A 14,940-nucleotide genomic window follows, 5' to 3' on the forward strand; every position below is an offset into this window, starting at 1 on the left:
AATAAAAAAATAAAAAGGACACACACCCTTTCTGCCATCTAGTAGTGGTCAGGGTTTTTACAACCCAGATATGGAAGCCTCCATACATAAATATATTGTTTAAAATGATTAAGCCTAGCTTCTCAGTTGTGCAATAAACTTACATGTTTCAATGGTGGTTATCTTCTTTCTTCTAAAGTAAAAGGAATAGTTTTGGAACTTTCAGGATTTTATCCAATACTGGAAATCCTTGACTTACAACCGTTCATTAAGTGACTGTTCAAAGTGACAACATCACTGAAAAGTGATTTATGACCATTTTTTCAGTTTGTTTGTTTGTTTATTTCTTTATTTATTTATTTGATTTGATTTAATTTGTATGCTGCCCTTCTCCGAGGACTCGGGGCGGCTCACACCATATAATATAACAATACAGTACAACGGCAAATCTAATTAAATTTAAAATTGCAATCTAAAAATCCAATATTTAAAAATAATCATACCAGTTCAATCATACAACAAATATCTCATTTTGTTGGCCAGGGGGCTGAGACCTAATTGTGCCACGCCTGGCAACAAAGGTGGGCCATAAGACTCTTACAGAAGGCAAGGAGGGTGGGAGCAGTGCAAATCACCAGGGAAAGCTGATTCCAGAGGGCTGGGGCCCTCACAGAGAAGGCTCTTCCCCTATGCCCTGCCAAGAGGGGCTTGATGGGACCTGGAGAAGGCCGACTCTGAGGGACCTAATCGGTCACTCGGACTCATACAGCAGAAGGCGGTCCCGCAAGTAATCTGGCCCGATGCTATATAGGGCTTTATAGGTCATTACCAACACTTTTAATTGTGTCCAGAAACCAATCGACAACCAATGCAGTCCGCAGAGTGCTGGAGAAATATGGGCATGCCTAGGGAGGCCCATGGCCGCTCTCACAGGTGCATTTTGCACGATTTGATGTTTGTACGACCTTTGCAGCTTTCCCCCATTGTCACACGATCACATGGCAGCTGACTCGTATTTATGATGATTGCAGTGACCCAGGGTTATGTCATCTCCTTTTTGCAAATTTCTGGCAAGCAATGGAGAAGCCAGGTTCACTGCACAACCGTGTGACTAACTTAACAACTGCAGTGACTCACTGAACAACTGTGGCAAGAAATGGGGCAAAATTCACTCAACAGCTGTCTCGCATAGCAATAGAAATGTTGGGCTCAATTGTGATCATAAATCGAGGACAGCCTGTAATGGCATCCTGGTCTTTGGTGTTCCACAGCTTGCCAGACCGGCCCGCCTATAGAGGGCGCTCCACAGAGTGACCCGGAAGTGACTTCAACCATAGAGTTACGTCCGCGGCGGCCTCCTATACAATCCAATGTGGGTTTCATCCGGAAGCTAGGCCTGGGCGTCCCTTCTCGGCCTAGTTGCCTCAGCAACTGACAAGACAAGCTGGGAAAATGGCGGCGGAGGCCTGCATGGCTGGAGGAGACTCAGCGGCAGCAGCGGCGGCAACAGCAGCAGCAACAGCAGAAGCGAACCCGGCCTGGACCGAATCCGGCCTCTGCTTGCAACGCTACCTTGGGCTGCTGAAGGCTTTGCGGCTCGCCCCCGATCCCAGCCAGGCGCCGGGAGGGGAGAATGTCGCCCACCGCCGCCATGAGCTCCACCTGCTCTTCGACGAGCTCATATCCGAGACCTGCGGCCCGGGCGGAGCGGCGCCGTGGGGGCCGAAGCCGGAGGTAAGTGTCCGGAGAAGGTAGAGGAGCGGCGGGAGAGTTTGATGGGACGGCGGAAATAGAATCCAAGTGTCATCCACAGGGAGGGTCAGTTTGACTTACCTTTTTCCATTCCATCATCCTGAAATAGTCTTTTTTTAACCCCCCACCCCATTTTAATCTCACAGCAATAAATCTATAAGATAAATTAGTTTGCGAGAAACAGGTAGTCCTCGACTTATTGATTGATTGATTGATTGATTGTATGCCACCTTCAATCAATCAATCAATCAATCAAGGCCATAAGACGAGGACTACGGTACCTGTATCTCGCAAACTAATTTATCAGTAACCAAAACAGTGTACAATAACATAGCTAAATTCAATTAATGTAAGCAGTTAATTAAAACATTATAAAAAAGGCTAAACATTAAAAATCCTTCATGCAATTACAACCACTAGTATACTAAACATTCAATGGCCAGAGGCTGGGGTCTAATGCCCCCATGCCTGACGGCATAAATAAGTTTTCAGGTTCTTACGAAAGGAAAGGGGGGTTTGAAATTTTGAGCCCCAAAATTTCTGTTGCTATGTGAGACGGTTGTTCAATAAATCACTGCAGTTCAATAAGTAATAGCAATAGAATTTAGACTTATATACCGCTTCACAGTGCTTTACAGCCCTCTCTAAGCGGTTTACAGAGTCAGCATATTGCCCCCAACAATCTGGGTCCTCATTTTACCCACCTTGGAAGGCTGGAAGGCTGAGTCAACCTTGAGCCTACTGAGATTCGATCTGCCAAACTGCTGGCAATTGGTGATCAGCAGATGTAGCTTGTAGTACTGCACTCTTAACCACTGCACCATCGAGGCTCTTACAAGTAATATGGTTGTTAAGTGAGTCTGGCTTTCCTGTTGTTTTTGCTTGTCAGAAGGTCGCAAAAAGGGATCGCATGACCCCTGGGACAATGCAGGGGACATAAATACGAGTCAGTTGCTAAGCGTCTTAATTTTGATCATGTGACAATAGAGGCGGTGGATGCTGCAATGGTAATAATTGTGAAAAATGGTCGTGGGTCACTTTTTTCAGGGTGGTTATAATTTCAAACAGGAACTAAATAAATAATTAACTGGAAATGAGGAATTTTATGGTGGCGAGAGCGATTGATAAGTGGAACAGCTTGCCTGCAGAAGTTGTGACCACTCCAACACTTGAGACTTTCAAGGGGAGATTGGATGGTCATTTGTCTGAAATGGTATAGGGTCTCCTGCCTGAGCAGGAGATGACTTACAAGGTCCCTTCCAACTCTAATAAATAAATGAACAGTTATAAATTGAGGATTACCTGTATTTATACCCTATTACTATCATTAAGAGTTGTACCTTATGATTCTTGACCCCTGGTTTCCAATGTGAGGCCCAGGCCCCATAGGCAAGGCGATTTCATTTTTAATGGGGGCAATTGGCACCTAGTTTAAACCTACTTAATGGCCTTTTATGCTTCCTCCTCATGAGTAGTTCACTTTTTGAATAATAAGAATTATATGTCATGGGGCGTGTCAGAATTTTAGAGATGCTTAGGTGGGGCATGGCCAAAAAAAGGTTGGGAATTACAGTTCTTGACGAATGTACCTTGTCTTCTTATGTACACGGAGAGCATATGCACCAAAGACAAATTTCTTGTGTCTCTAATCACACTTGGCCAATAATGAATTCTATTCTATTCTATTTGTCTTTCAATTACATCTCCTTGTTTTTCAGGGTATTAAAAGTAAGTAATATACCTATTTTGTCCTCTTTTATATTTCAGGAAATTTGTGAACTAATTGTCCTAGCTTGTAAACTAGTCCAGCTTAATCAAGAACATCTTGTCAATAAAGTATGCCAATTAATTCACCAGCTGCTCAACAGATTTCAGGTGAGAAAACTTTTATATTTTTCCATATTCTGGTGGAGCATCTAAGTTTAGAGTCAGCTACTACAGTAGAACCCCGACTTACGAGACTAATTGGTTCCGGAAGGAGGCTCGTAAGTCGGAACGCTCGTATGACGAAACATTGTTTCCCATAGGAAACAATGTAAAGTCAATTAATCCGTGCAACAACGAAAAAAACCGCTGTCGCCGAACGCGGAAGTTACCGTTTGGCTTCAGGAGACAGCTGCGAAGTGGCGCGCGTGTTTTAAAACGTCACAGCCGGCCTGGGGGGTTCGGGGGGAAGCCCCCGAGCCCCCCAGGCCGGCTTCGACGTTTTAAAACACCCGCGCCGCTTCGCAGCTGTCTCCTGAAGCCGAACGCGGAAGTTAGCTTTCGGCTTCAGGAGACAGCTGCGAAGCGGCACGCGTGTTTTAAAAGGTTGCAGCCGGCCTGGGGGGCTTGCCAGCACCCCAGCGAGCCCCCCAGGCCGGCTGCAACCTTTTAAAACACGCGGGATACAAGCGCCAAGGAGCTGTCTCCTGAAGCCGAACGCGGAAGTTAGCGTTCGGCTTCAGGAGACAGCTCCTTGGCGCTCGTATCCCGAATGTGAGCTCGGGAGGCGAACAAAAATGTCGCTCCCCTCCCAGCTCTTATCTCGATTAGCTCGTAAGTAGAGCTGTTCGTATGTCGAGGTTCCACTGTATTTCAAATTCTCATAATAGTTTTCATTGACTTGATAGTATATTTAGTCTTCTCATGTACATTATAAAGTTGCTATAAATGCAGCACATTTTTACTATACAAATGAGACAGCAAGTACTGTAGTAGATTTATTACATATTACATTCTTCTGCTTCTGGATATCATTTTTGAAGGTACAAGATAATAGTTAATGAAACTGATTTACTGCTTGCATAATAAGGTATTATCCTGAATTCATCAATTCAAGATTATGCTAATTTCATTTTTATTTCTGCAGGTTGCACTTGATGAAGAGAGCCTGAATTATCTTCTGCCTTATTTCATTTCTGCTCTGAGAAAATGCAGCACTTGGACGCATGTTGAAATTCTGCAAGCTTTGGCAGCCTCTGTCTACAACAATGGACATAAGTGCCAAAAGGTGGATTGGAATATAATTTTGAATATCTTGCTTAGAAACATTTTCTGTTTGCCTAGTGCAAGGAAATTATGGGCAGAGGACTTAGAAGCCAGAAGAAATTTCAATACCTATTGCTGAGAATCCCCATCTGAATAGTAAAACCATAAACAAATAGGTTCATAATTCATTCATTTGGATCCCTATGGATTTTCGCAGTAACTCCAAGCAGAAGGGCTAATCAAACTTTTTAGGTTCTGGTACAGGAAGTCCTCAACTTACAACAGTTCATTTAGTGACTGTTCCAAGCTACAACACTGAAAAAAGTGACATGGCCCTTTTTAATAGTTGCAACCTTTGAGGCATCTCCATAATTGTGTGATCAAAATTCAGATGCTTGGCAATTGGTTACTACATACAATGATTGTTGTGTCCCAAGGTCATGTGATTTGCCTTTTGCAATCTTCTCATCAGCAAAGTCAATGGGGAAGCCAGATTTACTTAACAATCGGATTGCTAACTTATCAGTTGCAGTGATTCACTTAATATCTGTGGTGAGAAAGGTCCTAAGATGGGGCAAAACTCACTTAAATGTTTAACTTAAAAACAGAAATTTCCAGCTCAATTGGGATTGTAAGTTGAGGACTACTTGTATATTTCTTGAAGATAGAAGACTTAGTGGAAACATGTATCATCCTGACACAAATTAATTTGGAGTTCTTCAGTAATGTTTCTACATCCTCGGTTCTGTTTTGAGATTTTTATATCACTTTCACAATATAGAAAAATTAAAAAAACTTGAAAAATATTCTGGGTTCTTTGAAGACTTCAAATATCTTGTGGTAATGATACTTTTCTAACTACTGTTACTCTATGTTTCTATGTTTCTATGTTTCTACTGTATCCTTCAGATATATTAGTCCAACTCATAATATGTAATATCCTGTTTTCCCCAAAATAAGACATCCCCTGATAATAAAACCAATCGGGCTTTTGAGTGCATGGCAGGAAAGCCAAGCGCTGATTTTAGGGTTTAAAAAAATATAAGACAGTCTTACTTTGGGGAAAACACGGTATAAGCAATAATTTGTAGTTTAACGCAGTACAGGTTGGTATAGGCCAGGGGTAGGCAAAGTTGGCTCTTCTATGACGTGGACTTCAACTCCCAGAATTCCTGAGCTAGCATGATTGGCTCAGGAATTCTGGGAGTTGAAGTCCACAAGTCATAGAAGAGCCAACTTTGCCTACCCCGGTATAGGCCAATGATAGTGAACCTTTTAGAAACCGAGTGCCCAAACTACACGTGCATGCCCAAACTGAAAGGTGTGTGTGCAAATGTGATCACGCACAGGCTTGCCTGTGTGTGGACATGTGCTAATGTGCACGTGCGCAAATGTGCATTTGCTGCACAGACATTCATGTGTGGACTTGCGCACAAGTGCAGTAAAGGCCTGAAGACCAACTGGCCAACAGGATGTGGGTCATCCCAACATCGGCAGCATGGCAAGAGGTAAGTTTTTTTTATCTTCCGTGACCTTCTGTTTGCAAGGAAACAGAAGCTCACAAAAGAAACACTACGGAGATCTGACTTGGGGTGATGGCGCACGTGCCACTAGAGAGGCTGGGCGTGCCACCTCTGCCCCACATGCCATAGGTTCGCCATCACGGGTATAGGCTATTTGGTGGCTAAATGAAGAAGATAATTTCCTATCCCATGTTAATACAGAATAATTCCTGCTATCTGATGATGAGAGGGGAGAGGTCCTGGATGAAATTTTCACCTGTGCTACTATTATTAATATTTTTTTCTCATCATTCCTATCACCCATCTCGTCCCACTTATGATTGTATGACTGTAACTTGTTGCTTGTATCCTTAAGATTTCTGTTAATATTCATTGTTTCCTGATTGCTAATTTGACCTCTGACAATCATTCTTGACAAATGTATACAGTATTTTCTTTTATGTACACTGAGAGCATAGGCACCAAAGACAAGTTCCCTGTGTGTCCAATCACACTTGACCAATAAAGAATTCTATTCTATTCCATTCTATTCTATTCTATTCTCTCTTTTGTTTATTGTAGCCTGAGGTTCACCCAGGCTGAAAGCCATACTAAAATATAAGATGGTTGAGCTTCTAGAATTCGTGCACTAAGCATGTTTTCATTGCTTAGCTAATTCTAAGTTTTGTTTTGCCCCTCTTCTCCAATTTATTCAACAAATATGTGCTGACTGCTGTTTTGTTTTGTTTTTTAAGTATCTCCCAGATTTGCTGGGGGAAAATGGACTTCTGACGCAGTTCAGCAGCGCGGCTCAAACTGATGCTGAGCGGAAAAGGGCTTCAATACACAGCATGGCAAACCTGTGCCTCAGGTATGACTGAAACAAATAGGTATGGCTTGACTCCTTGCCATTATGTTGCGCCTCTTCTAGGGATAGAGGATGTAAATATTCCAGCATTGGGAGGTCCAGAAAAAAATGTCTAAATCCAAGGCCCACAGATAAACATGCCCACACATTCCAAATTTACAGCACATTTTGCTGGAAGTGTGTTTTGTTTAAGTGTTAATAATAAACTTCCGAATAGGTGTTAACATTCTAGTTTAAATGTTGTTCTGCACTATAAAAATACAAATATAACATACTAATTTTAATTGATTGATTGATTGATTTTAAACTTTTCAGTGGAAATGATGGAGGTGATATTTAAGAGTACTTAACCATGGTACTAAACCAGACTGTGGTTTGTTTGGTTATAGCTTAGTGCAAAAGATGAACCCAGAATTGTAGTTTGGATATTAAGGGTTCTGACTTATTAGTTTGTATGAACAGTCCGTGTGTGTTGTTCAGCAAGTTATGACGAGTCTCAGTATTTGAAGCCAGTCACTTTTAGGCTATAATATTATTATTCTTAAAATTTTCCTTATTTTGATCACCATTGCATGAAAGAATAATAATAGCTGTTTTTTAAAAAAACTCCGTAATTTCAATTGAAATTGTCTCAGAAACTCCCAATATTTAACATTCTATAGCAGAACTGCAAATTCAGACCGCACAGACTGAGGTTTTCTCCAGAAAAGATAAGTTGGGGCACATACTTGGAATATATTTTGCTTAAAAACGTTTGAGATAAAACCCAAAATGTAACAAACTTTAAAAAAAACACGCTCAAAGATTAGCCACAATGGACACTAGGCTTTTTCTGCCATCACTTTTCTATGTTTCTATGTTTTAGTGAGATATTGCTTTCCTTAATAAATACTCTTCTTATTTAATTGGATAAAGCCATTTGCCCCCTTGTATTTGTATTTGTATTTATTGGATTTGTATGTTGCCCTCCTCTCCGGAGACTCGGCGCGGCTAACAGCAGTAATAAGACAGCGTACAATAATAATCCAATAATAAAAACGATTAAAAACCCATTAATATACCATGCATAAAATTGTAAAGGCCTAGGGGGAAAGAGTATCTCAATTCCCCATACCTGGCAGCAGAGGTGGGTTTTAAGTAGCTTACGAAAGGCAAGGAGGGTGGGGGCAATTCTAATCTCTGGGGGGAGTTGGTTCCAGAGGGCCGGGGCCGCCACAGAGAAGGCTCTTCCCCTGTTGACGGGACCCGGAGAAGACCCACTCTGTGGGACCTAACTGGTCGCTGGGATTCGTGCAGCAGAAGGCGGTCCCTGAGATAATCTGGTCCGGTGCCATGAAGGGCTTTATAGGTCAGTACCCTTCCACAGGGTACTATGAGCTTTCTGATATAAAGTGGTTGCTTCTTCCTTCTACTGCATTTTCTAAAAAGACAGATAAAAGCATTACTTCTTTTCTGCAGTTCAACTTCCTCCTTTGAATCTGCCTGTCTTTTAGCCTACCTGGACAGCCCTACCTGGAGGAATCTTACAGAGTGATCTGCTTTCAGGTTTTCCTGAGCATCTTGCAGTCTTCCAAAGGAGCTGATGTAGATGACATCACCTTTTGTATGGTAAGAAGATTTCTTTAGGATAGAGGTGGGCAGTAAGGGAGAGATTGGGTAATGACAGCCTAAATCTCCCTACTTCCAGGGAGCCTGCAGAAAACCATTTGCTCTTGTGAGGGACGAGCTGAACTGTTTCAATCCTTAAAAAAAAAAATCCATTCTCTCACCGGTCTCATTCCAATGTGTAATTTGAGTGTCAAGAGTAGTAGCCAGGTTTAGGAGCACTTCCCAGCTGCAGATCCAATTTTTCAGGAGGAATACATCCCCACCAATGCTCCCCTTGATCTGGCTACCATCAAACAATCTTCCTGAGGATTGTTATTTTTCTTTCCTCCGTTTTTCACCCTGGCTTCTATTTGCAATTTCCCCATCTTCTTCTTGTTGGAAAGGAAAAATAAAGCTGACTTGCCAATATATTGTTGATATGGCGGCTTCGTTCCCAGGAGAAACACAGCCCTGTCGCATGAAGAACAGACCTGCTAAAAACAGCACCCCCAATTTGACAGGAAAACTTATTACAGTGGTGCCTTGGTTCTCGACCACAATTCATTCCAGAAGTGTGGTCGAGAACCAATTTGGTCGAGTACCGAATTAATTTATCCCATAGGAAATAATGGAAATGGATTTAATTGGTTCCCAGCCCCTGTTGACTTACTGGGAACCAATTAAATCTATTTTCTTGATTTCGGGGGTCTCCTTTCCTCAGTGCTTCGTCTTATTACCTGTATGTAGCTGCAAGAACTTTCTCCTTCCCGGCGGTGGCAACAGTGGCGGCTTCCCTTCGAGTAGCAACAGCGCCGGGAACGTCACGTAATGAAGGGAAGCTGCTGGAGTGGTGGCAACTGCTGAGATGGCTCCGGCGGCTTCCCTTCATCACGTGATGTTCCTGGCGCTGTTGCTACTCGAAAGGAAGCCACTGCCGTTGCCGCCGCCGGGAAGGAGAAAGTTTTTGCAGCTGCCTACAGGTAATAAGACGAAGCACTGAGGAAAGGAGCCCCCTGAAGCTGCCGGGATTGCAGCCGCCCCCATTCTTCCTGCAGCTTGGAGCCCTTATAGAGCTCCTTGGCCCCCTGAAGCTGCCGGGATTGCAGCCGCCCCCGGTGGTAACATTTCGGATAATGAACAAAATTTTCTGTGGCTGTTCGGTATCCAAATTTTTGTTCGGATACCGAAGGAAATTTTGGCTGAAAATTTTGTTCGGTATCCGAAATGTACGACAACCAAGGCATTCGAGAACCGAGGTACCACTGTACATTCGGAAGATTGTAGGGCCATGATGGCAAACCTATGGCATGTGTCCCACAAATGTCACACAGAGCCCTATTGGTGAGCACGCGAATTCGGGCCTGGCATTCATGTGCACACCAGCCTCTGGGCCAACTGGAAGTCGGGAAATAGCTGTTTCCAGCCTCTGGATGGGATAGGGAAGGCCCTTTTTTTTGCTGTCCCCAAGCTGCAGGGACTTTCTAGGAGCCTGGGGAGGGTGAAAATGGCCTCCCCCTTCCCCTGGGAGGTCCTCCAGAGGCTGGAAACATTCTGTTTGACAACTTCCGGTTAAACCAGAAGTTCTGGCTCAATGGGAAGTTTATTTTCCCCTCCCCAAGCTTTCTAGGAGCCTGGGGAGAGTGAAACTGGCCTCCCCCCCCCCAAGACCCTCCAGAGGCCAGAAATGGCCCGTTTCCTAACTTGATGAAAAGAAAGGCTCTGCAGCCTGAGGGAGCAAAAAAACCCAACACCAAAAATGAAACTTCCAGTTCAACCACAACTTGGCAAACAGGCCATTTCTGGCCTCCTGAGGGCCTCCTAGGATGGTGTGGGTAGAGAAGGCTGTTTTTGCCCTCCCAAGGCTCTTAGAAAGGCTCTGAATCTCAGGGAGAGGAGAAAACAGACTCAAGCTCAACCCAGATAAGATGGAGTGGCTGTGGGTTTTGCCTCCCAAGGACAATTCCATCTGTCCGTCCATCACCCTGGGGGGGGAATTATTGACCCCCTCAGAGAGGGTCCGCAACATGGGCGTCCTCGATCCACAGCTCACATTAGAGAACCATCTTTCAGCTGTGGCGAGGGGGGCGTTTGCCCAGGTTCGCCTGGTGCACCAGTTGTGGCCCTATTTGGACCGGGGGTCATTGCTCACAGTCACTCATGCCCTCATCACCTCGAGGTTCGACAACAGTAACGCTCTCTACATGGGGCTACCTTTGAAAAGTGTTCGGAAACTTCAGATCGTGCAGAATGCAGCTGTATGCCCATGTTACACCAACACTCTGCATTGGTTGCCGATCAATTTCCGGTCACAATTCAAAGTGTTGGTTATGACCTATAAAGCCCTTCATGGCATTGGACCAGAATATCTCCGAGACCGCCTTGTGCTGCACGAATCCCAGCGACCGATTAGGTCCCACAGAGTGGGCCTTCTCCGGGTCCCGTCAACTAAACAATGTCGGTTGGCGAGCCCCAGGGGAAGAGCCTTCTCTGTGGCGGCCCCGACTCTCTGGAACCAGCTCCCCCCCCCCGGAGATTGGAACTGCCCCTACCCTCCTTGCCTTTCGCAAACTCCTTAAAACCCACCTTTGTCGTCAGGCATGGGGGAACTGAGATATCTCCCCCGGGCCTATATAATTTATGTATGGTATGTTTGTAGGTATGTCTGCTTAAAAATGGGTTTTTTAAACTATTTTAAATTGTAAATTATTAGATTTGTCAGGAATTGTTTTTATTGTGTTGTGAGCTGCCCCGAGTCTACGGAGAGGGGCAGCATACAAATCTAATAAATAACTAAATAACTAAATAACTAAATAAAATAACTAAATAAAACGGCTATGCCATAGCTTGCTTGGAGCGGGGGTGTTTGTGGCATGCATGCATGCATAGGGAGGGCCTGCATGGAATTATGGGTGTGGGCACACATGCACGCCGCCCCCCCCCGGTGCTCCCCCCCCTTTTGGCACGTGAACCAAAAAAGCTTCGTCATCACTGCTGTAGGGTATTATTTCATAATCTCAGCTACTTTAAGATGGACTCTCCAGAATGCTGGTTTGGGAATTCTGGGATTTGAAGTCCACACACATTTTAAAATAGCTGAGATTGAGAAACATTGATGTGAAGACAGCTCTATCTGAGGGACAGAATAGGACAATTGAGCACAGCTATTATTGTGTGGCTTCCTTGATCATTCTTTGGAAGTGGGATATGATGCTCTGAGTCAGTCTTCTCGGGTAGGATTTAAACTGTGGGGTCCTCGATGCTCTTTGAGTTTGGTTATCTTCTTGAAAACATTTCATTACCCAAATAGCTAGAGGTATAACAAGCAGGAAGAGGGAGATTGTGATCCCCTTGTATAGAGCGCTGGTGAGACCCCATTTGGAATACAGTACTGTGTTCAGTTCTGGAGACCTCACCTACAAAAAGATATTGACAAAATTGAACGGGTCCAAAGACGGGCTACAAGAATGGTGGACGGTCTTAAGCATAAAACGTATCAGGAAAGACTTCATGAACTCAATCTGTATAGTCTGGAGGACAGAAGGAAAAGGGGGGACATGATCGAAACATTTAAATATGTTAAAGGGTTAAATAAGGTTCAGGAGGGAAGTGTTTTTAATAGGAAAGTGATCACAAGAACAAGGGGACACAATCTGAAGTTAGTTGGTGGAAAGATCAAAAGAAACGTGAGAAAATATTATTTTACTGAAAGAGTAGTAGATTCTTGGAACAAACTTCCAGCAGACGTGGTAGATAAATCCACAGTAACTGAATTTAAACATGCCTGGGATAAACATAGATCCATTGTAAGATAAAATACAGGAAATAGTATAAGGGCAGACTAGATGGACCATGAGGTCTTTTTCTGCCGTCAGTCTTCTATGTGTCTATGTTTCAAACTAATAGAACATCTGCAAGAAAACAGCCAAACTCAGAGAGCACAAGGACCCCACAGTTCCACCCTGAGCGACAAATATTCTCCTTTATCAGTGGAACTTGAGCTGTTGCTAAATCAAGATAGTAGCTTTTCCTGCAAGCATGGTTCAAGCAAAGCATTTCAGGATTTTCTTCTTGTTGTGAACCTGCAACTAAGATTCAAGAGAGGTAAATTAGGACATTGTGTAATGAAATCATGTCCCTGTATTATTAAATTGAACGGGTCCAAAGACGGGCTACAAGAATGGTGGAAGGTCTTAAGCATAAAACGTATCAGGAAAGACTTAATGAACTCAATCTGTATAGTCTGGAGGACAGAAGGAAAAGGGGGGACATGATCGAAACATTTAAATATGTTAAAGGGTTAAATAAGGTTCAGGAGGGAAGTATTTTTAATAGGAAAGTGAACACAAGAACAAGGGGACACAATCTGAAGTTAGTTGGTGGAAAGATCAAAAGAAACGTGAGAAAATATTACAGTGGAACCCCGACATAAGAGCTGCTCTACTTAAGAGCAACTCGAGATAAGAGCTGGGAGGGGAGAGATATTTTTGTTCTACTTACAAGCCCAAATTCGAGATACAAGCGCCAAGGAGCTGTCTCCTGAAGCCAAACGCTAACTTCCGTGTTCGGCTTCAGGAGACAGCTGCGAAGCGGCGCGCGTGTTTTAAAAGGTTGCAGCCGGCCTGGGGAGCTTGGGGGGGTGCTTGCAGCTTTCTTTCTTGCTCTTTTTCTTTCTCTCTTTTACCTTCCCTTCCTCTATTTCTTCTTTTCTTTCTCCTTCCCACCTTCTTCCCTCCCTCCCTCCTTTCACTCATTCCTCTCTTACTCTCCCCTTTCATAAGTTTCCTTGCTTCCTTCCTCTGTTCCTGTCCCTTCCCCCTTTCTTTCTTTCTTTCTTTCTTTCTTTCTTTCTTTCTTTCTTTCTTTCTTTCTTTCTTTCTTTCTTTCTTGCTCTTTTTCTTTCTCTCTTTTACCTTCCCTTCCTCTATTTCTTCTTTTCTTTCTCCTTCCCACCTTCTTCCCTCCCTCCCTTCACTCATTCCTCTCTTACTCTCCCCTTTCATAAGTTTCCTTGCTTCCTTCCTCTGTTCCTGTCCCTTCCCTCTTTCCTTCCTTCCTTCCCACCCTCCGTCCATTCATTCACCCATTCCTCTCTTGATCGCTTAAAGCCGGTCCCTGGTGCAAAAAGGGTTGGGGACCTCTGTCCTACAGGATTGGGTGGCAGAGAAGTTGAACATATGTAAATTTAAAAGTTTAAGAAAGTTTACAAGTTAAGTGAAAGAAACTTCATTATTCATTTATATGTACATGTACATTTCTTCATTAAAAACATGTCTTTCTGCATAATTTAGACTAACTTTGTGAGTTTTTTGAGGGCTGGAACCAATTAAAATTATTTACATTAATTCCTATGGGGAAAAGTCGTTCGAGATAAGAGCTGCTCGACTTAAGAGCCCAGGTCCGGAACGAATTAAACTCGTATCTCGAGGTACCACTGTATTTCACTGAAAGAGTAGTAGATTCTTGGAACAAACTTCCAGCAGACGTGGTAGATAAATCCACAGTAACTGAATTTAAACATGCCTGGGATAAACATAGATCCATCCTAAGATAAAATACAGAAAATAGTATAAGACTACATGGACCATGAGGTCTTTTTCTGCCGTCAGACTTCTATGTTTCTAAATGTACTTTGGGGAACTGTCCGAGGTTTCTAATTAGTTGCTGGTGATAACATTTAGAAGTTGATTTCAGGTGGAATGTTCTTACAAAAGCTCAATGGTTACTTAATCTAAACAAATAATTTTAAAAAATACATACAAAATACATTAAAAATACAAGCAAGTAAGACATAATACAAAATGAAACAAAAACAAAAGAGACATACGTATGTTTATACCTTTAAGGTTATTTTGCAGTACATATATTGGTTGTTATTTTATGCTTATTTACGGTTTTTATCTATTTTCAATTGTCATTAAGTAACCAATGGTTACTTAATCTAAACCATAGACTGAGTTAGCAATTAAAATTGGGGATTATAGCAACTTCTTGAGGGAGACTTTTGCCCTTGGACTTTTTATCACCTAACTAAAATTGCATTCTAGATGGTAGAGTTGTGCTATTCACATATAATAGCTGGAAGAAGGCTCACTGTTTTTCCTTTTTCCCTTCCAGCTGTTACAAAATGCTTTGAAAGGAATCCAGTCGCTCTTAAACGGAGGAAAGATGAGACTGACCCAAACCGATCGCCTTGGTTCCCTCCTTGCTGTGTTAAAGGTGACAAGAGATTTAAAGTGGAAATTTATTTATTTATTGGATTTGTATGCCACCCCTCTCCGTGAT

The 14,940-nt window shown here is 43.0% G+C and overlaps 1 protein-coding gene across 1 annotated transcript in view; it reads left to right on the plus strand.

The window, feature by feature from the left end:
* The first annotated feature begins 1,403 nt into the window (after nt 1-1,403).
* The window catches only part of HEATR6 (HEAT repeat containing 6), a 56,925-nt gene continuing 43,388 nt past the window's right edge, over nt 1,404-14,940 (plus strand). Inside the window, exons 1-6 of the mRNA XM_070735278.1 lie at nt 1,404-1,713; nt 3,499-3,606; nt 4,583-4,723; nt 6,959-7,074; nt 8,565-8,679; nt 14,773-14,874. Of these exons, the coding sequence (XP_070591379.1) occupies nt 1,432-1,713; nt 3,499-3,606; nt 4,583-4,723; nt 6,959-7,074; nt 8,565-8,679; nt 14,773-14,874 (864 nt within the window). The 5' untranslated portion in view covers nt 1,404-1,431. The remainder of the gene's footprint in view (nt 1,714-3,498; nt 3,607-4,582; nt 4,724-6,958; nt 7,075-8,564; nt 8,680-14,772; nt 14,875-14,940) is intronic.

The sequence above is a fragment of the Erythrolamprus reginae genome, chromosome 1 (genome assembly GCF_031021105.1).
Source record: "Erythrolamprus reginae isolate rEryReg1 chromosome 1, rEryReg1.hap1, whole genome shotgun sequence".
Classification (NCBI taxonomy): domain Eukaryota; kingdom Metazoa; phylum Chordata; class Lepidosauria; order Squamata; family Dipsadidae; genus Erythrolamprus; species Erythrolamprus reginae.